The sequence below is a fragment of the Rana temporaria genome, chromosome 8 (assembly GCF_905171775.1).
Source record: "Rana temporaria chromosome 8, aRanTem1.1, whole genome shotgun sequence".
Classification (NCBI taxonomy): Eukaryota; Metazoa; Chordata; class Amphibia; order Anura; family Ranidae; genus Rana; species Rana temporaria.
Genome location: NC_053496.1, coordinates 183,157,735 through 183,180,713, shown reverse-complemented (window position 1 = coordinate 183,180,713; position 22,979 = coordinate 183,157,735). Strand labels below are relative to the sequence as shown.

The following is a 22,979-nucleotide window of genomic DNA, read 5'->3' as shown; positions in this document are numbered from 1 at the left end:
CTAAATCCATTCCTCCGCCCATACTGCTCACTGATTGGTCCAGAGTAAGGCGGGGACTGGGTGATATCAGCCTGTAATCCCCTGGTCACTTTCCTGAGCTGTGTTCCCCGTCCTGTATTCCTGTATTTCTCTCGGATAATCTTCCTCCTCTGTGCTGCAGACACAATTTATGTCTCTAGATTGGATTTATGGAGATTCTGGGGTTCAGCAAAATGTTGACTCTCGCTATAGGCATTGCTCAACGTAGGCACCAGTGGCATGTGTCTTCTGCCCCATGCCAGGGTATAGCAGGATCTCTATCTTTGCCATTCTCCCGGGGTTACTTGCTCTGTTATTTGCTGGCTGTGCCGGGTGGAGGGATATGTCTGTATAGTCTCAGACCCAAGTCACTGAGTGCAGTCTCAGGAGATGGGAGGCAGCGGTGTGGGATCTCTGCAACTTGTCTCCAGTAAAATCCACCACTGATTTCTGAACACCAATATTATGACTACTGACCCTTCACTATATAATTTATATTGTACATTACATACTCCTGACTTCTACTTTCTCCCCTCTACATACTTCTATATATACACATAATATGTATTCCCTTTTGTTACACCCATTTCCATTTTATATCTGATAATTTGATTGGAGCACAGAGACTTTTACATGTTGGAGCCTTAAACAGAAAGTGATAATGAGGGGGAGGAGTCAAGAACCCAATGATGGTGGTCTTCAGGATCAGTCCAGTCTTCATCTTGGTTGTTCCACCCTTCCATCCTCACTCCCTGACCTCTGGTGGGGCTCAGCCCTGCTGTTATTCATGACTAAATCATGGACTAAATCAGGAAGTGCAGGACTTCTTGTGTTGGGAAGATGGTAGTGAGTGATAGAGGGGGTGTGGACACTCGTCCTATAATCCCCTCAGCACTGTCACTCCTATAAAAGACAGTTATTGTTGTTTCCTCACTCTCTGACTAAGGTCCATGAATAAAGAAATTATCTGGTAGGAGATCAGAGGACCCATTTACTAGTTACCTTGAGGGGGGAATTGTAAGGTCCTCAGAGACAAAGCTGCCTGATGTGGGCGGAGTCCTGGTTTAGGGGAACCAATCAGCTCATGTCTAGTAATAATCTTTGTATTTCTATTTTAGTAGATGGACGGGAGATAAGGAAAACGTCAGAGGATTGTCTCACTTTGTCTCCAGACTGTAAAGTAGAAGATGAGGACATCACACAGTATAGTCCAGGAGAAAACCCGACTACCTCAAATGTCCATCCGGCACCACACAGTGTAGATGGACCATCGTATTCCTCTTATCCTGAGGAACCTCAGACTGTGAAGGACGGTGCCGGACCATCGTATTCCTCTTATCCTGAGGAACCTCAGACTGTGCGGGACGGTGCCGGACCATCGTATTCCTCTTATCCTGAGGAACCTCAGACTGTGAGGGACGGTGCCGGACCATCGTATTCCTCTTATCCCGAGGAACCTCAGACTGTGCGGGACCATCGTATTCCTCTTATCCTGAGGAACCTCAGACTGTGAAGGACGGTGCCGGACCATCGTATTCCTCTTATCCTGAGGAACCTCAGACTGTGCGGGACGGTGCCGGACCATCGTATTCCTCTTATCCTGAGGAACCTCAGAGTGTGCGGGACGGTGCCGGACCATCGTATTCCTCTTATCCTGAGGAACCTCAGACTGTGCGGGACGGTGCCGGACCATCGTATTCCTCTTATCCTGAGGAACCTCAGACTGTGCGAGACGGTGCTGGACCATCGTATTCCTCTTATCCTGAGGAACCTCAGACTGTGCGGGACGGTGCCGGACCATCGTATTCCTCTTATCCTGAGGAACCTCAGACTGTGCGGGACGGTGCCGTCCTTCCAACAGACAAGAGGTTTTCCTGTACTGAGTGCGGGAAGTGTTTCCGTTTAAAGTCTGGTTTTACTGTTCATAAAAAAATTCATACAGTTGAGAAGCCACATTCCTGTTCTGAGTGCGGGAAATGTTTTATAAAAAAATCAAAACTTGTCACACATCAGAGGTCGCACACGGGTGAGAAGCCGTATTCCTGTGATGAGTGCGGAAAATGTTTTTCAGCTAAGTCCAGTCTTTATCCTCATCAGAGATCACACACAGGTGAGAAGCCATATTCCTGTCCTGAGTGTGGGAAATGTTTTTCAGTTAAGTCATATCTTGACAGACATCAGATGTCGCACACGGGTGAGAAGCCATATTCCTGTTTTGAGTGCGGGAAATGTTTTTCAGTTAAGACGAGTCTTAGCAAACATCAGAGGTTGCACACGGGTGAGAAGCCATATTTCTGTCCTGAGTGCGGGAAATGTTTTTCAGATAAGTCAGATTTTAACAGACATCAGATGTCGCACACAGGTGAGAAGCCGTATTCCTGTTCTGAGTGCGGGAAATGTTTTTCAGTTAAGTGGCTTCTTGACACACATCAGAGGTCGCACACGAGTGAGAAGCCGTATTCCTGTGATGAGTGCGGAAAATGTTTTACATCTAAGTCCAATCTTTATCCTCATCAGAGATCACACACAGGTGAGAAGCCATATTCCTGTCCTGAGTGCGGGAAATGTTTTTCAGATAAGTCAGATCTTAAGAGACATCAGATGTCGCACACAGGTGAGAAGCCGTATTCCTGTCCTGAGTGCGGGAAATGTTTTTCAGTTAAGTCTATTCTTAGCAAACATCAGAGGTTGCACACGGGTGAGAAGCCGTATTCCTGTCCTGAGTGCGGGAAATGTTTTTCAGTTAAGTCGAATCTTAGCAAACATCAGAGGTTGCACACGGGTGAGAAGCCGTATTCCTGTCCTGAGTGCGGGAAAGGTTTTTCACAGAAGGCCCATCTTTACAGACATCAGAGATCACACACAGGGAAGAAGCCACGTTCCTGTCCTGAGTGAGTGAGGGGGTGTATTGTAGTAAAACAGCCTAAATTTGCATGTGCAACCGTCACACATACAAAAAAAAATGTCAACCGGGACATAAGTGTAGCAGTGACATCAGCGCGTCGCTCCGCCCTACGTGTTTCGTCATATGTTTGACGTCGTCCAGGGGCACCTTTTAAGAGCAATAAAATGTGAGGACTTTACTCTATGCAGAGCCTCTTTTAATTTTTCGGATGTCGTAGGGTTCAATATTGAGTTGGCCCACCCTTTGCAGCTTCAACTCTTCTGGGAAGGCCTTCCACAAGGTTTACAAGTGTGTCTTTGGAAATGTTTGACCATTCTTCCAGAAGTGCACTTATGAGGTCAGGCACTGATGTCGGAGGAGAAGGCCTGGCTCACAGTCTCCGCTCTAAATTATCACAAAGGTGTTCGCATTGAGGTCAAGCCAGTTAAGTTCCTCCACCCCAAACTCGCTCATCCATGTCTTTTGGAAGAATGGTCAAACATTCCCATAAACGCACTCCTAAACCTTCCCAGAAGAGTTGAAGCTGTTGTAGCTGCAAAGGGCGGGGCCAACTCAATATTCAACCCTACGGACTAAGACTGGGATGCTATTAAAGTTTATGTGCGTGTAAAGGCAGGCGTCCCAATACTTTTGGTAACATAGTGTATGTGGATTACACGTGTTTCCAAACTGCCCTACAGCTTGGGTTAATGACTGTGCTCTTGGAATACAATTGTCTCCTAGTTGTCCATCAATGGCTGAGGGTAAAGACTGTATAAATAATGCTGTTGCCCGTAGGAACCTCTGCGGAAAAGTTTGTTTCTGTCGAAAACAAATGCTTTGCTATTTCCACCAAGGTACCAGCTGCCAGTGTATATAGAGAAGTTGTCCTCCAAATTGTTGCTGAATTCAGTTTTGGGCATCCTGTAACCCCTCATCCCTATCCAAGTTATATTCCCTCAATAAAACATTAAAACAAGCCCGAGGACTGGTTTCTGTGTCTGGATGCAAGTTGGAAAATGCATGCTGTCTGGCTGGGCAGGGATAGGGGGCCCCAAAATTCAGTTGGCCCTCTAGGGGTTTCCCCATAAAGCAAAGCTCCACTTCTGTAAATTGGCACTTTTTTGAGGATAAGCGGGTACGGAGGTGTGCGAAAGGAGGGAGGAGCTCTGCATACTGGAGGGGAGCTCTTTGTACTAGGGGTGAGAGCAGGAGTTCTGTGTACTGGAGGGGAGCTCTTTGTACTAGGGGTGAGAGCAGGAGTTCTGTGTACTGGGGAGATCGAAAGAAGGGGGAAACTTTGTATTTGTGGGTGAGGGGCTCTGAGTACTGGGGAATGGTTAGAGGGAAGTTGTTTACTGGGGTGGGAGGAGTGGCCTCTCACGCCTCCTCTTCTGTAAATGGCACTTTTCTTGGTTATAAGCGGGTACAGGGGTGAAAGGAAGGAGGGGGAGCTCTGTGTACTTGGGGTTAGGAGGAGGGGGGAGTGCTGTGTACTGGGGTGAGAGAAAGGAGGGGGAACTGTGCAAAATGGAGAGGAGCTATGTGTACTGGGGGGAGCTCTGCATACTGGAGGGTAGCTCTGTGTACTAGGGGTGGTAGGAAAAGGAGCTCTGTGTACTGGGGGTGGTAGGAGGAGGAGCTCTGTGTACTGGGGGGAGAGGAAGAAGGGGGAAACTTTGTACTTGGGGATGAGGGGCTCTGAGTACTGGGGAATGGTAGGAGGGAAGGCCCTGTGTAGTAGGGGAAAAGGAAGGAAGGGGGAGCTATGTTTACTGGGGTGGGAGGAAGGGAGAGGAGCTCTGTACTTGGGGGGGGGGGGGGTTGTGTACTGGATGGAGAGAGGGGAAGGGGGGCTCTGAACCTGGGTGGTTGGAAACTTTATAAATTGGGGTTTGGAGGAAAGGGAGCTCTGTTTACTGGGGGGAGCTCTACATACCGGGGGTGCACTGTGTACTGGGGTGTGGGAAGAGGGGGAGGCTCTGTGAGGGGAGAGCACTGTACTTAGGCCGCATTCACACCTGAGCGTTTTGTCGCCTGAAGCATGAAGCACCAAAACGCTAGAGGGGAAAAAATACATTATTCTCTCCAAAACGCCTGAAGCTCAAACAAGTTCCGGACCCTTTTTTGACGCGCGAATTGGGCGGATTTGGGCGTTTTAGAACGTTTGTATTCCCATAGAAAGTAATGGAAACGCTCGATTCAAGCGTCTAGCGCGACAATGAGCGTTTCTACGGGCGTTTTGTCGCTTTAATCTGTTGTGTGAAATAGAACATTTCACCCAGGCAGAAGATAAAAAAATCTACAAACATAGCAACAAGTGATGAAAGAGATGATCATTTTTCCTATTGGCTAAAATAAAAAACGTCGGACAACGCTGTATGCAAACGCGGGGGTGTGATAAGGGGTAGCTGTTTGCACGGGGGAAGTTTTCCATTAACCTCAAAATAGGAAAAAGCACTCAACACTGTCTGGCTGTCAGGTCCTGTGCTGGTCATGGCCTGTGGGTTCTTCTGCCCATGGCCTGTGGGTCCTGCTGGGAGCTGGCTGCTGGCATGTGGGTCCTGCTATCCTCTGGCCTGTGGTTTAACAGGCCACCTAACTGGACTTGCTCCCCAGACCGAAGGCTGCCAGCCCTCCCCTGCCACGGACTAAGACTGGGGTGCCATTAAAGTTCATGTAAAGGCAGGCATCCCAATACTTTTGGCAATGTAGTGTATAAGGATATACAGTACAAACATGCACAGCACAACGTCATGCTCACACTACGCCACGTTTCTCTGGGCTGCAAATTCTCTGAGCTCCACAAGGTGGTGATCTCACTTTTACCCAGGCAAGTCTCTATGGAAGACAGGAAGTGATGTCACACACAGACAGGAAGTTCCGGGTGAGAGGTGAGTCGGGAGGAAATGGAGAGGAGACATTGTTGGAACTGGCAGCAGATGAGGTAATAAGATATTATTATTATACGGGATTTATATGGCGCCAACAGTTTGTTCAGCACGTAACAACATGAGGGCAGACAGTACAGTTACAATACAGGAGGAATCAGAGGGCCCGGCTCATTAGAGTTTACAATCTAAGGATATTATTTTCTATTTACACCCAATAACCCCCCTCATGTCCGTCCTCTTCCTCCATAGTCACTGTGATGTCTTTTATCTCCAGCAGATGATGATACACACATATATAGTGTGGAAACCTAGATTAACCCCTTCAGGGTCAGAACATTTCTTCACTTACCGGGCCGGAACATTCCCTTCATTTTGGAGATAAATTCTAGTAATATGCTCCTGTAAATCCAGTAACCTCAAAATAGGAAATTGCACTCAACACTGTCTGACTGTCAGGTCCTGTGCTGACCATGGCCTCTGGGTCCTTCTGGCCATGGCCTCTGGGTCCTGCTGGGAGCTGGCCATGGCCTGTAAGTCTTGCTGGGAGCTGGCTGCTGGCATGCGAGTTCTGCTAGCCGCTGGCCTGTGGTTCAACGGTCAAAGTTTTTCACCTTAATGCATTCTATGCATTAAGGTGAAAAAACTTCAGACTATACCGGCTCCCTGTTATACTTCCCTGACCCCTCGAAAGTCCCGCGCTCGGCCCCGACATCCTCTTTGCCGCTCAGCCTGGCCGTTGAATGGCTAGAGCGGATGGATTGAAAGCAGCGCAGCCATTGGGTAGCGCTGCTGTCATTCACATCCAATGATGCGGCGGGCCGAGTAATACAGTGAGCGGCTATGGCCGCTCGCTGTATCACGGGAGCAGGCACGCGAGGACTCCACACAATGCGAGGGAGCTCGCATGAATATGTGGAGTTTTTGCGGTGAGGACCAGAGACAGCCGCCGAGGGACCCCAGAAGACGTGGCTCGGGGCCACTCTGTGCAAAACGAGCTGCAGAGTGGAGGTAAGTATAACATGTTTGTTATTTAAAAAAAAAAAAAAAAAGACCAACGTCTTTTGTCTGTTGTCTGCATAGTAACTAAGTTACACTATTGTCTTTAGAGTGAGTAGCAGACATTGTGTCTCCACCTGATCATAAGTCCTTGAAATGCTAATTTATACTGAGATGAGGGAGAGTCGCTTACTTAACAACCATTAACATGGTAGACAGGAAGACACCGAAAATTCTAATTCTTATGGGAGACGCATGATGACTAACTAGGATTGAATTTCAGCCAATCAGGATTCAATGCCACTTCTGAACCAATGAAAGTAGTCCAGGGGTGTGATTGGTGGGGATGGGTATGAATGAATGAATGAAAAACTTATATAGCGTTACATATGCAAACTGAATCGCCTCAAGGCGCTTGGTACATTTCCTTCTAATTTGGCCTTCAGAATAGGTGGGTCTTGAGTTTTTTCCTGAAGGCCTGGTGATTCATTTCCGTTGGGATATTGGTTGGTAATGCGTTCCACAGTCGGTGGAATTTGGACTGCAAATTTTCGTTCTCCTTTTGTCTTGTAACAGGCCTTGGGGATTTTAAGTAGATTTTGGTTAGTTGACTTGAGAAGGTGGTTGGGGTAGCGAACTGAATCGCCTCAAGGCGCTTGGTATCCATTTCCTTCTTTTTAGCCTTCAGAATAGGTGGGTCTCGAGTTTTTTCCTGAAGGCCTGGTGATTCACTTCTGTTTGGATATTAGTTGGTAACGCGTTCCACAGTCGAGTTCGTTGGACTGCGAATCCTCGTTCTCCTTTGGTCTTGTACCAGGCCTTGGGGATTTGTAGTAGATTTTGGTTAGTTGATCAAAGGACGCGATTTGGGTTATGGTATTTTATTTTCTCACATAAATATTGGGGGGCGATTCCTTGTACACATTTGTGCGTCAGGCAGAGGGCCTTAAATGTGACTCTGTCTTTTACGGCCAGCCAATGGAGGGATCTCGGGAAGGGAGTGATTGATTCCCAGGTTTTTTTTTTATGTTACCAGTCGTGCCGCCGTGTTCAGGACGACTTGTAACTGAGCAATCTGGTATTTTGGGAGTCCGAGGTAGAGGGAGTTTGCATAGTCGAGCCTGAAGTTGATAATTGTTCCAACCACTATTGCTGTGTCTTCTTTTGGGATGAAGGGAACGAGTCTTCGTAGTAGACGGAGAAGATGGTGGGATCCGCTGACTACTGATCGTATTTGTGCATCCATTGTCATGTCAGAGACAAAAATGACTTTTGACTTTGGTGCTCGGGGTGATGGTTTTTCCTAAGATGGGCGGTGGCGTCCATGTTGTCCTAGAAAGTCTATTTCGGTTTGCGTGGAGCAGGAGTTCTGTTTTTGATCCATTGAGTTTAAGGTGACTCTCCGTCATCCAGTTGTCTATAGAAGTGAGACATTGTTCTAGTCCAAGGTATTGGTCCTCTTTGTTGCTAATATGAAAGTAAAGTTGAGTGTCGTCGGCGTAGGAATGGTAGAGCAGGTCCTGGTTATTGATAATTTTGAGGAGAGGGCGAAGATAGATGTTAAATAGTATGGGCGACATGGGTGATCATTGAGGGATTCCGCATGACACGGCACGGTACAGTTTTACTGTCTGGGATCGATTTTCCAGGAATGATGTGAACCAGGGTAGATCCGAGTCTGCAACTCTGGCTACTTCTGTGAGGCGAGTCAGCAACATTTTGTGGTCTACTGTGTCAAAGGCAGCACTAAGGTCCAGCAGTATCAAAAGGCATGATTCTCCTTCGTCTGCTGCTTCGAGAACGTCATCCCATATTTTGAGAAGTGCTGTTTCCGTCCCGTGACCTGGACGGAAACCGATTGTAGTGGGTCCAGTAGTTTGTGGGTGTCCAAATGGTGTTGTAGCTGTTGTACTACTGCTTTCTCCATAACCTTGGAGAAGACGTTGAGGCTGTTTATAGGACTGGATTTCATATCACCACCATTCTTTGTTTCCTTTGTGGTAACTTTCTTTCCTTTATGTATTAGTAATATATATATTTTTAAATTGCAACATCCTTTTTTTGTATTACTTACTTGGTATTTTATTAATAACATCATTGCTTTAAGAGTTTTATCAGCTACGTTATATTTGGTAATATCTGATTATTCTAGCGTTTCTTTTCTGTATAAATAAATTTGATTGTTATCCGTTTTGCAAGTTATCATTCGTTACTGATTTTATTGGTTATAGCTGCAACCGCATTGGTTGGTTCTTATATAGACAAAGTTGTACTCACTTAATTCATGTATTATTAAGTATATAAGTGAGATGGATAAAAATCGCCATATCACAATTATTAGTAGTTATGACTTATACACAATCATGTTTTTTACAATAAATATTTTATTATATATTCAGAGTGGAAACCTTGAGGATTATAATAGTGTTATTAAAGAAGAATACAAGGAAGAGGACGAGGAATATGGTGTAATGAAGGAGCTTTCAGGACACAAGGATATGATGGAGCCGCCTAATACCAGAAACCCACCAGAGAGATGTCCCCGTCCTCTGTATTCCCGGGATTCCACACAGGAAGGTCACACCATCCCCCACCATCATCAGGTAGATGAGGAACAATCACTGATACTATCATTAGGATCTGTACATTATCTGCATTGTTACCATTGATGTCATTTTTATTATATATTCAGAGTGGAGACCTGAGAGATCCTAAAGTTGAGGTTAAAGAAGAGATAAAAGAGGAGGATGAGGAGTATGGAGTGATGGAGGAGTTTTCAGAAGGACACAAGGATATGATGGAGCCGCCTAATACCAGAAACCCACCAGAGAGATGTCCCCGTCCTCTGTATTCCCGGGATTCCACACAGGAAGGTCACACTATCCCTCACTGTTACAAGGTTGGTGGGGCGGAGAATCTAGAACATACACTTATGCCGCGTACACACGACTGTTTTTCGGGTTCTAAAAAATTTAGTTTTTAAGGGTCTAGAAAAAACAAAGTTTTTTTTCAACCCGATCATTAAAAAACGGCCTTGCCTACACACGATCGTGAAAAAAAATGCTCTAGCAAAGCGCGGTGACGTACAACACGTACGACGGCACTATAAAGGGGAAGTTCCATTCGGATGACGCCACCCTTTGGGCTGCTTTAGCTGATTTTGTGTTAGTAAAAGACGATTCGCGTCTGTTACAGTGTGATGAATGTGCTTACTCCATTACTAACGGTAGTTCCCATTACGAACGAGCGCTCCCTTCTCATAACTTGCTTCTGAGCATGTGCGGTTTTTTTCACGTCGTTAAAGCCCACACTCTACCATTTTTTACAACCTTAAAAACGACAACGTTTAAAACGTTGTGAAAAAATAGAGCATGTTCGAAAATTTTTAATGCCCATTTTTTAGATCGTGAAAAATGCTCTGAAGCCCACACGATCGTTTTTAATGACATAAAAAAAACTTAATTTTTTAGAACCCGAAAAACGGTTGTGTGTATGTGGCATCACAGTGACAATGTGTGGATTTTTTTTATGTGATGTCACAATATTAAAGGTCTTATCTTACAGATGATATTCTCTCTCATTCTCTTGGTTTAGAGTGGAGATCCAATCGATATAGAATTTGAGGTGAAATCAGAAGAAGAAGAGACGTATGTGAGGGATGATCAGCAGTCTATGGAGGAGGATGGAATAACGGGGACATTTATAGAGGAGGACACTCCTACAGAGATCAGCACAGGTGGGTCATTAACACTAAATCCATTCCTCCACCTATACTGATCACTGATTGGTCCAGAGTAGGGCGGGGACTGGGTGATATCAGCCTGTAATCCCCTGGTCACTTTCCTGAGCTGTGTTCCCCATCCTGTATTCCTGTATTTCTCTCGGATAATCTTCCTTCTCTGTGCTGCAGACACAATTTATGTCTCTAGACTGGATTTATGGAGATTCTGGGGTTCAGCAAAATGTTGACTCTCACTATAGGCATTGCTCAACCTAGGCACCAGTGGCATGTGTCTTGGGTCTTCTGCCCCATGCCAGGATATAGCAGGATCTTTATCTTTGCAATTCTCCTGGGGTCACTTGCTGTGTTTTCTTTCCTTGCTGTTCCCGGGTGGAGGGATATGTCTGTATAGTCTCAGACCCAAGTCACTGAGTGCAGTCTCAGGAGATGGGAGACAGCGGTGTGGGATCTCTGCAACTGGTCTCCAGTAATCATTTAATCTTCCACTGATTACTGAACACCAATATTATGAATCCTGACCTTTCACTATATAATCTATATTGTACATTACATACTCCTGACCCCTGCACTATATACTCTATGTTGTACATTACATACTCCTGACCCCTGCACTATATACTCTATGTTGTACATTACATAATTCTGATACCATATAGTCCTATCTATTGTATATTATACAATATTACAATATGCTGTACATTATATAGTCCTGACTTCTCCTCTCTTCATCTCTCTCTCTCTCTCTCTATCTATCTATCTATCTATCTATCTATCTATCTATCTATCTATCTATATATATATATATATATATATATATATACACACATGATATGTATTCTTTTGTTACACCCATTTCCTACCAGCTGGACATTTTATATCTGATGATGTGATTGGAGCACAGACTTTTACATGTAGATAATAATGTGATAACATCCTCCAACTTTGGAACCTTAAAGTGGATGTGCCATGTAAAAAAAATAATAATAAAAGCCAGCAGCTACAAATACTGCAGCTGCTGACTTTTAATATTAGGACACTTTCCTGTCCTAGAGTCCAGCGCCGTACGCAGCAGAGGACGAGCGATCGCTCGTCACCCTGCTGCTCCCCCCGCCATCCACGGTGAGGGAACCAGGAAGTGAAGCGCTCCGGCTTCACTGCCCAGTTCCTGACGGCGCATGCGCGAGTCGCGCTGGGCCTGCCGATTGGCTCCCGCTGTGTACTGGGAGCCGAGTGTTCCCAGCACACAACGGGGGGCGGCGGGAGGTGACGTCATGCCCGCAGTCTGCCCGAGACTGTTGTGGCCGGAAGTGGGTGCAAATACCTGTCTTTAGACAGGTATCTGCACCCCCCTGAAAGGTGTCAAATGTGACACCGGAGGGGGGGAGGGTTCCGATCAGCGTGAGTTCCACTTTAGGGTGGAGCTCCGCTTTAAACAGAAAGTGATAATGAGGGAGGAGTCCATATCCCAATGATGGTGGTCTTCAGGATCAGTCCAGTCTTCATCTTGTGTGTATGAATAAGGGAACAGTCAGCGCAAACAACCAATATGAGCCCAGAAAATCACAAGCTGGGCACTAATAGGAAATCACAAGCCTAAAATCAATATGCAAAACAATGGGTAAGTGCAGCGCAAAGGTAGAAATAGAATAAAATAAATGTCCGTTCATCAAGTAAGGAGTCTTCAAAAACTCCCAAATAGCGAGCAAACAAGATCCCTCGTGAGAAATGATGAATATAAATCCTCTGATGATAAGCGCGAACCACAAACACAATTGTGCATACCAGAAGGGGTGGACCTCTCTGTTAAGAAAAGGTCATACAGGCATGTATCCACCAAGGGATGATAATGATAGCCAGTGCAGCTGGAGTGCCTCCGATTAAGTGAACAGGATATCCAGGGCTGACCTCCGGTGTCCTTGGTCTCCGTTGTGCAGTGATGACATAACAATGTAGTCCGAATAAGCCGAAAAGATGAAGGAGAAAATCTAAAGCCTCGTACACACGATCGGATATCTGATGGAATCGAATCCGATGGATTTTTTTTGTAGGATATCCAATAAAGCTGACTTTCACCAGGCTTTCCTACACACCACCAGTCAAAAATCAGACCGTGTCCAAATGCGGTGATGTACAACACTACGACGAGCCGAAAAAATTACCGTATTTATCGGGGTATAGCGCGCACCCCTAAAGTTGCCCGAATTCCTGTGGAAAAAAAAGTTTTTTTGTGCTTACAGTTTTGGTGTCTTGCGCGGCGTCCATCGGCGGCCTCGTCGGGTCCGGCGTCTGTCTGCGGCTTCTGGTGTCCTCTTCGTCGGGTCCGGGCGTCCTTCTGCGGCGTCCTCCCCTTTTTCCGCGCCGAGTTTGAATACTGCGCCGACATATACCGAGTGCAGTACACTCGTGTATCGTCGGGCAGGCTCGGCAACTCTCGCGCTGACATCCTGTACGCTCAGGACGTCAGCGCGAGAGGCGCCGAGACTGCCCGAAGATACACGAGTGTACTGCGCTCGGTATATGCCGGCGCAGTATTCAAACTCGGCGCGGGAAAGCGGGTATCGGCGTATACCGCGCACCCACGATTTTGCCCTGATTTTCAGGGCAAAATAGTGCGCGGTATACGCCGATAAATACGGTAAGTTCAATGCTTTACGAACATGCGTCGACTTGATTCTGAGCATGCGTGGATTTTTGTCCGATGAAGTTCCACACAGACGATCCAATTTTTCCAATCGTTTTTTTATCCATAGGCAAAATTTAAAACATGTTCTATTTTTTTTCACCGATGGAAAACAAACCGATGGGGCCCACGCACGATTGGTTTGTCCGATGAAAACAGTCCATCGGTCTGTTTTCATCGGACAAACCGATCGTGTGTACAGGGCTTAAATGCACTCCGCTAGTATATTTAATAAAAAAAGGGGGCATAAAAAACTCAGCGCAGGGTGCATGGGAATAAAATAGCCAAAGATTAAACATGAAACTATTTGCTCTTTATGCCATTTTTACCCCTTTGTTTACATTAAGTAGCTGGTGTCCCCGTAAGGAAAGGCAGCCGTTCAAGTTCCTCTGACTTCCGGTTCCGCCGCTCGTTCTTATAGTGACCAGTTCGTTATTTAGCAGGCCGGGTGACACTATGGCTCCACCCTCGCTGACGAAGTCCTATCAGGACGTAAGGCCACATACGGGGGGAGGAGCTAACCCACGGACGTCACCCGCTGCCATCTCTCTGCTGGATCGTTCTATCCAGCTCCACATTTGTAATCTTTGGCTATTTTATTCCCACGCTTTGTTTTATATGCCCCCTTTTTGTATTAAATATACTAGCAGAGTACACTTAGATTGTCTCTTTTTCGGCTTATTCGGGCTCCATTGTTAGATCATCCATCACTGCACAGCGGAGACCATGGACACTGTGGCGTTACGTCCTGATAGGACTTCATCAGCGACGGTGGAGCCATAGTGTCACTCGGCCTGCTAAATAATGAACTGGTTACCATAGGAACGAGCGCCGGAACCGGAAGTCAGAGGAACTTGAACGGCCTTTCCTTATGGGGACACCAGCTACTAAATGTAAACAAAGGGGTAACAATGGCATAAAGAGCAAATAGTTTCATGTTTAACCTTTGGCTATTTTATTCTCGCGCACCCTGCCCCACTTTTTTTTATTAAATATACTAGCGGATTACACTTATATTGTCTCCTTCATCTTTTCGGCTCCACTGTTATGTCATCCATCACTGCACAGCGGAGACCACGGACACCGGAGGTCAGCCCTGGATTTCCTGTTCACTTAATCGGAGGCACTCCAGCTGCACTGGCAATTTTCATCATCCCTTGGTGGCTACATGACCTTTTCTTAACAGAGAGGTCCACCCCTTCTGGTATGCACAATTGTGTTTGTGGTGGAGGATTTTATCTCACACTTATCATCAGAGGATTTATATTCATCCTTTCTCACAAGGGATCTTGTTTGCTCGCTATTTGGGACTTTTTGAAGACTCCTTACTTGATGAACGGACATTTATTTTATTCTATTTCTACCTTTGCGCTGCACTTACCTATTGTTTTGCAGTCTTCATCTTGGTAGTTCTCCCCCATCCTCACTCTCTGACCTCTGGTGGGGCTCAGCCCTGCTGTTATTCATCCTTAAATCATGGACTAAATAAGGAAGTGCAGGACTTCTTGTGTTGGGAAGATGGCAATGAGTGATAGAGGGGGTGGGGACACTCGTCCTATAATCCCCTCATCACTGTCACTCCTATAAAAGACAGTTCTCGTTGTTTCCTCACTCTCTGACTAAGGTCCATGAATAAAGAAATGATCTGGTAGGCGATCAGAGGACCCATTTACTAGTTACCTTGAGGGGGGAATTGTAAGATCCTCAGAGACAAAGCTGCCTGATGTGGGCGGAGTCTTGGTTCAGCTCATGTCCAGCAATAATCTTTGTATCTCTTTTTCTCCAGACTGTAAAGTAGAAGATGAGGACATCACACAGTATAGTCCAGGAGAAAACCCGACTACCTCAAATGTCCATCCGGCACCGCACAGTGTAGATGGACCATCGTATTCCTCTTATCCTGAGGAACCTCAGACTGTGCGGGACGGTGCCAGACCATCGTATTCCTCTTATCCTGAGGAACCTCAGACTGTGCGGGACGGTGCCGGACCATCGTATTCCTCTTATCCTGAGGAACATCAGACTGTGCGGGACGGTGCCGGACCATCTAATTCCTCTTATCCTGAGGAACCTCCGACTGTGAGGGATGGCGCTGTCCTTCCAACAGATAAGAGGTTTTCCTGTACTGAGTGCGGGAAGCGTTTCAATTCTAAGTCTGGTCTTAATTTGCACAAAAAAATTCATACAGGTGAGAAGCCACATTCCTGTTCCGAGTGTGGGAAATGTTTTGTACGAAAATCAAAACTTGTCAAACATCAGAGATCTCACACGGGGGAGAAGCCGTATTCCTGTCCTGAGTGCGGGAAATGTTTTTCAGTAAAGACAAATCTTGACACACATCAGAGGTCTCACACTGGTGAGAAACCGTATTCCTGTCCTGAGTGTGGGAAATGTTTTTCAGATAAGTCGCATCTTTCCAGACATCTGAGGTTGCACACGGGTGAGAAGCCGTATTCCTGTCCTGAGTGCGGGAAATGTTATTCAGTTAAGTCGTATCTTGATACACATCAGAGATCACACACAGGTGAGAAGCCGTATTCCTGTGCTGAGTGCGGGAAATGTTTTTCACAGAAGTCCAATCTTAACACACATCAGAGATCTCACACGGGGGAGAAGCCGTATTCCTGTCCTGAGTGAGGGAAATGTTCCTCACTGAAGTCCTGTCTTCCTGTATATCGGGTCCCACAAAACCATGGAGGTGTATTAGTGAGTGCGGGAAATGTGTTGTATATGAATGTTGCTGGACATGTGGGGAAGAAGCACACCCTGATATACACCTCAGATATACTCCATGGCTGATCTTCATCATGTAAGAAACAGTTGATAAGGAGATCAGAGATCACCAAAGACATGGATGAAGTGTTGTACCGTGTTGGCCATTGATAGCAGGAGAAAAATAAAAATGGAGTCATTGCCTCTCATTGGTAAATTTTGTGGTGTAAACTTTTTTTCTTCTATTGATTGAACTTGATGGACTTGTGTCTTTTTTCACCCAGACTATCTCTATGTAATAAACATTTACAGGACTAGTTTAAAAAAAATTGTTGCCCAAGTGTGACACGCAATCGCCGTACTATGACAGATTCTGGTCGTATTTTATGTCATAAAGTGATTTCCTATGATCATTGGCTCCATCTAGTGGCCATAATGTGGAATTTCAGGTTGATCAGGATAGATACCTCATTATGGCCACTAGATGGGGCTGACAGTCATAGGAAATCACTGTGTGAACTCCTTCACACCTAAGGGTAAAACAAATGTTAATGCCGAAGCACAATTCTACAACTTTGACATGTGTTAGTAAAACCGTACATATCATCACAACTACTTTGTGCCTCCAGGTGGATTATACCGCGTTTGTTTCAGGACAAATTGGGCTTTCATTTGGTGGTAAATGGCGATTGATGTCTCCTGATTTTTTTTTTTTATTATCAAAAGTGAACTGGCCCAAAATAGTAAAAAAATAAATAAAATGTAGCTGTATATTTCTCGTTACAACCATAACCTTCCACCAAAGAACAACCCCAAATAAATTCTCCTGCTCCTGGCGATTGCAGCGATACCACATACCCTATATTGTCATAAGTATTGGGACGCCTACCTTTACACGCACATGAACTTTAATGGCATCCCAGTCTTAGTCTGTAGGGTTCAATATTGAGTTGGTCCACCCTTTGCAGGTATAACAGCTTCATCTCTTCTGGGAAAGCTGCCCACAAGGTTTAGGAGTGTCTATGGGAATGTTTGGCCATTCTTCAAGAAGCACACTTATGAGGTCAGGCACTGATGTTGGATGAGAAGGCCTGGCTCGCAGTCCCTGCTCTAATTCATCCCAAAGGTGTTCTATTGGGTTGAGGTCAGGACTCTGTGAAGGCCAGTGAAGTTCGTCCACCCCAAACTCGCTCATCCACACTATATTGCCAAAATTATTGTGCAACCTCTCCAAATCATTTGGTGGAGGAAGGATTATGGTGTGGGGGGTTGTTTTTCAGGGGTTGGGCTTGGCCACTTAGTTCCAGTGAAGGGGAACTCTTAAGGCATCAGCATACCAAGAATAGGGATGAGATTCGTGTTCGAGTCGAACCCATGCTCGACTCGAACATCGTATGTTCGACTGTTCGTCGATTAACAAACGTTATGGGCCGTTCGTGCAAAATTCGAGTGGCGTGTCACGGCCCATAATTCACTGTGGCATCGCAGTGCATTGCTGGCTGATGATTGGCCAAGCATGCACTATGACCCGCATGCTTGGCCAATCACAGCTTGCAAAAAATAGAGAGCCATAATTGGCCAAAGCCAGGGTGGCTTTGGCCAATTATGGCTCAGGGGGTTTAGTACACGCCCCACACTATATAAGACCGCCTCCCTGGCAGCCTTGTGTAGTGTGTTGTGGTGGTTTACAGAGACGAGAGAGAGAGAGTGTCATTTTTTGCAGTTAGGCAGGCTAGTCAGTTATAGTTACATAGCTGGATTCAGGTAGCCGTGCCTAACGTTAGGCAGGCTTAGCGTATCTCGTATACGCTACGCCGCCGTAAGTTAGAGAGGCAAGTGCTGTATTCACAAAGCACTTGCGTCCTATGTTACGGCGGCGTAGCGTAAATGTGCCAGCGTAAGCGCGCCTAATTCAAATTGTGAAGAGGTGGTCGTGTTTTATGTAAATAAAGCATGACCCCACGTAAATTACGTTTTGAACGAACGGCGCATGCACCGTCCGTGGACGTATCCCAGTGCGCATGCTCCAAATTACGCCGCAAAGACTTATTGGTTTTGACGTGAACGTAAATTACGCCCAGCCCCATTCACCGATGACTTACGCAAACGACGTAAAAATTTACAAATTCAACGCGGTTCCGACGTCCATACTTAACATTGGCTGCGCCATCTTTTTGGTGGAATATCTTAAGGCCTGAAAACGCCTTACGTAAACGGTGTATCTTTACTGCGTCAGGCAAGCGTACGTTCGTGAATAGGCGTATCTCGCTGATTTACGCATTCTAGGCGTAAATCAGCGTACACGCCCCTAGCGGCTGGCGTAAATGGACAGCTAAGATACGACGGCACAGGCGGTCGTATCTTAGCTAGATTTAAGTGTATCTCAATTTGAGAATACACTTAAATATACGACGGCGCAGATTCAGAGTTACGACGGCGTATCTACTGATACGCCAGCGTATCTACTGATACGCCGGCTTAACCCTACGTGAATCTGGCTAACAGTGTGTAAAGGATATATATGCATCCCAGGTGCTGTATATATATTTATACACTGTATTGAGTTTAGCTAGATCCGCTCTTCCTACTATACTGACAGGCAGGGGATCATTCTGCAAGTACTTTCACGTGGTGTACTGTCTGTGTCCTCTGTACAGTGTCCACCTAAAGCTACGTAAAGCTGGTGTTTCTCATATTAGAGGCAGAGATCTGCTCATATTAATACCACAGGCAGGGGATCATTCTGCAAGTACCTTCACGTGGTTTACCGTCTGTGTCCTCTGTACAGTGTGCACCTAAAGCTACGTAAAGCTGGTTTTCTCATATTCGCGGCAGAGATCTGCTCATATTAATACCACAGGCAGGGGATCATTCTGCAAGTACTTTCACGTGGTGTACTGTCTGTGTCCTCTGTACAGTGTGCACCTAAAGCTACGTAAAGCTGGTGTTTCTCATATTAGAGGCAGGGATCTGCTCATATTAATACCACAGGCAAGGGATCATTCTGCAAGTACTATTACGTGGTCTACTGTCTGTGTCCTCTGCACAGTGTGCACCTAAAGCTACGTAAAGCTGGTGTTTCTCATATTAGAGGCAGGGATCTGCTCATATTAATACCACAGGCAGGGGATCATTCTGCAAGTACTTTCATGTGGTGAACTGTCCGTGTCCTCTGTACAGTGTGCACCTAAAGCTACGTGGTGTGTGTACTGTCTGTGTCCTCTGCACAGTGTGCACCTAAAGCTACGTAAAGCTGGTGTTTTCATATTAATTCCTACAGGCAGAGATCTGCTCATATTAATACCACAGGCAGGGATCAGCAGGTATTGTCAGTATTTGTGCAGCTACATCTCCCTGCCGGCTATTAGTATGTCTGGAAGGACAACAAGGAGAGGCAGAGAGTCATGAACAGATAAAAGAGGGCAAGCAGGTTCTGCGTCTAGAGGCAGCAGTGCTGGTCGTGGACACGGTGCATCCTCATCAGCACGTGGCCGTGGGACACGCTCGTCCTTTTTTTCGTCAGCTGGCCGCGTTGAGCCGCAACATGCCGAAGACTTGGTAGAGTGGATGACCAAGTCGTCCTCATCCTCCTCATTCTCTCTCACCCAAGCTCAGGGTACTTTGTCTGGCAAAGCAGCTGCCAACACGGCCTCTTCCCTCTGCTCAATGGCATCAGTCACTCCGTCCCTAGCCCCACCATGTCCTCCTGAGGAGTCCCCTGAACTGTTTAACCACAGTGTTGGGTGCATGCTGCAGGAGGATGAGCAGCGCTTTGAAGGCTCCGATGATGGTACACAGCTAGAGGAAGGCAGTAACGTGAGCCCAGAGAGAGGGGGTGCCCAAGAAGGACAGCAATCTGGCAGTCATGTTCCCCCAGCTGCAGCATACTGCCAGGTTTTCTACAGTGATGAGGAGGGAGGGGATGATGAGGTCATGTGCAGGGCGCTGCTGTCTCTCAGCGTTATTCCAAAAGTTCTTTAGTGTGGGCCTTTTTTGAGACGAGTGCATCAGATCGCACCGCTGCTATTTGCAACATATGTCTCAAGCATATCTCGCTTGGCCAAAACATCATCCGCTTGGGCACCAAATGCTTGACCAGACATATGTCGACCTGCCATGCAGTTCGTTGGCAAGTGTACCCCAAAGACCCACACCAAAGAACAAATCGGACCTCTCCTTGATCCTTATCAGCTGGGATCTCCAACCCCACTATACCCTCAGTCCTCTCTAAAGCCTGCACTGATAGGACTGAAGGTGTAGAATTAGGTGTATCACAGCCAAGTACTTGCGGGCAATCTACTATCGGTACACCGACGTCAGATTGTACCAGGCAAATTTCCCTGCCCCAGCTGCTGCAGCGCCGAAAGAAGTTCTCTCCCAGCAATCCACATGCCTAGCGGTTGAATGCTAGCTTAGCTAAATTGCTAGCACTTCAACTGCTACCTTTTCAGTTGGTAGATTCTGCCTCCTTCCGTGAGTTTGTGGAACGTGCGGTACCTCAGTGGCAGGTTCCCAAATGCCACTTTTTCTCACGGAAGGCGATTCCGGCTCTCTACCGGCATGTGGAAGGCAATGTCCATGCCTCACTGGATAGGGCGGTCAGTGGTAAGGTGCATATTACCGCTGACTCATGGTCCAGCAGGCATGGACAGGGACGTTACCTATCTTTCACGGCGCATTGGGTGACTTTGCTGGCAGCTGGGAAGGATGCAGAGCAAGGTACAGTAGTGTTGGAGGTTGTTCCGCCACCACGCCTCCAAAATGCTACTACTGGTTGTGACACACCTCTCTCCTCCACCCCCTCCTCTTCTTCTTCCTCTGTGGCCTCTTCCTGTGCTGATGTGTCCTTGGAACCATCAGTGCTCCGTAGGCGTTCAAGGGGCTATGCTGGTAAGCAGGCAAAGAGATGCCATGCGGTGCTTGAGCTGGTGTGCTTGGTGGATAGGAGCCACACTGGGGCAGAGGTTCTGTCAGCTCTGCAGGGGCAGGCTCAGAGGTGATTGACGCCACGCCAGCTTAAGCCAAGAATGGTGGTTTGCGACAATGGCACCAACCTCCTCTCTGCCCTGCGACAGGGACAACTGACCCATGTGCCCTGTTTTGCTCATGTCCTGAATTTGGTGGTTCAGCGGTTCTTGGGCAAGTACCCGGGCTTACAGGATGTCCTGAGGCAGGCCAGGAAACTCTGTGTGCATTTCCGACAGTCATATAATGCCAGTGCTTGGCTAGCAGACCACCAAAAGGAGTACAACCTGCTCAAGAACCGTGACATGCCCACCAGGTGGAACTCTACGTTGGCCATGCTGCAGCGGCTGCACACGCAGCAGAGGGCCATCAATGAGTATCTGTGCCAATATGGCAGCGGGGTCAGGGGAGCTTGTTTTTTTTCTTGATATAATAGTTCACACCAAGACTAAACTTTGTTTTTTCCAACTAAAACGACGTTGCCCACACAGGATTGTTTTAAAAAAATGCTCCAGCAAAGCGCGGTGACGTACAACACGTACGACGGCACTATGAAGGGGAAGTTCCATGCGGATAACGCCACCCTTGGGGCTGCTTTAGCTGATTTTGTGTTAGTAAAAGACGATTCGTGCTTTTCTGTCTGTTACAGCGTCTGTAATGCTTACTCCATTACGAACGGTAGTTTTACCAGAACGAGCGCTCCCGTCTCATAACTTGCTTCTGAGCATGCACGGGTTTTTAATGTCGTTTTAGCCCACACACGATCATTTTTTACAACCTGAAAAACGACATTGTTTAAAACGTCGTTAAAAAATGCAGCATGTTCAATTTTTTTTTGTTGTTTTTCAGAACCCTAAAAATTACATTTTTTTAAAACTTTGTTTTTTTCATGCTGAAAAATAATCGTGTGTATGCGGCATAACTGTGAGGGCTTACAGTGTTGTGGCAACACCAACACCTAGGGCCCAAATTTCTGCAGAGTATATACGGCAGGCCCCTACTTTCAAACATCCAACTTACAAACGACTCCTACTTGCAAACGGAAGGAGACAACAGGAAGTGAGAGGAAATCTACCCCTAGGAAGGGAGATTCTCCTCTGTAAGGAGTGTCCACTGATGCTTTATAACCAATCCTTATTTCACAAAAAAAAAAACATTTTCAAAAAATCTGCCATTGGGACAGAAAGTGAGGTGCAATCTTCTGAACAGATGCACACAGACAGCAAAACAAATGTTACAGGGGTGATAACCCTTCTCTATGTTTTCCGAAAAGCTTAAAAATAGATTTTTTGGCTGGAGCTACACTTTAAAAAAAAGTACCAGTTGAAAATTACAAACAGATTCTACTTAACAACAAACCTACAGTCCCTGGGCTAGACTCAAGTAGCCCGCCGTAAGTTTGTGCGGGCGTAGCGTATGTTATTTACGCTACGCCGCCGCAACTTACACGGGCAAGTGCAGTATTCACAAAGCACTTGCTCCGTAAGTTGCGGCGGCGTAGCGTAAATGGGGCCGGCGTAAGCGCGCCAAAATAAATGAGTATGAGGGGGCGTGTTTTATGTAAATGGGTGGTGACCCGACGTGATTGACGTTTTTTCGCATGCGCCGTCCGTGGAATTTCCCAGTGTGCATTGCTCCAAAGTACGCCGCAAGGACGTCATTGGTTTCGAAGTGAACGTAAATTACGTCCAGCCCTATTCGCGAACGACTTACACAAACGATGTAAAAAAAATTGACATGGGAACGACGTCCATACTTAACATTGCGTACGCCTCATAATAGCAGGAGCAACCTTACGCCGAAAAAGCCTAACGTAAATGACGTCAAAAAAATAGCGCCGGCGTACGTAAATTTGTGAATCGACATATTTAGGTAATTTGCATATTCTACGCCGAAAACGACGGAAGCGCCACCTAGCGGCCAGCGTAAATATGCACCCTAAGATACGACGATGTAAGAGACTTACGCCAGTCGGATCTTAGGCTAATGTCGGCGTATCTTGCTTTCTGAATACAGAAAAAAGATACGCCGGCGCAGCTTTGAATTTACGCAGCGTATCTATAGATACGCCGGCGTAAATCAATACTG

General features: G+C 46.4%; 1 protein-coding gene across 1 annotated transcript in view; it reads left to right on the top strand.

Moving 5' to 3' along the window:
* LOC120910593 (zinc finger protein 585A-like) overlaps nucleotides 1-15,963 on the top strand; it is a 33,613-nt gene extending 17,650 nt beyond the window's left edge. Inside the window, exons 5-6 of the mRNA XM_040322351.1 lie at nucleotides 1,973-2,850; nucleotides 15,369-15,963. Of these exons, the coding sequence (XP_040178285.1) occupies nucleotides 1,973-2,850; nucleotides 15,369-15,851 (1,361 nt within the window). The 3' untranslated portion in view covers nucleotides 15,852-15,963. The remainder of the gene's footprint in view (nucleotides 1-1,972; nucleotides 2,851-15,368) is intronic.
* Nucleotides 15,964-22,979: the final 7,016 nt, after the last annotated feature.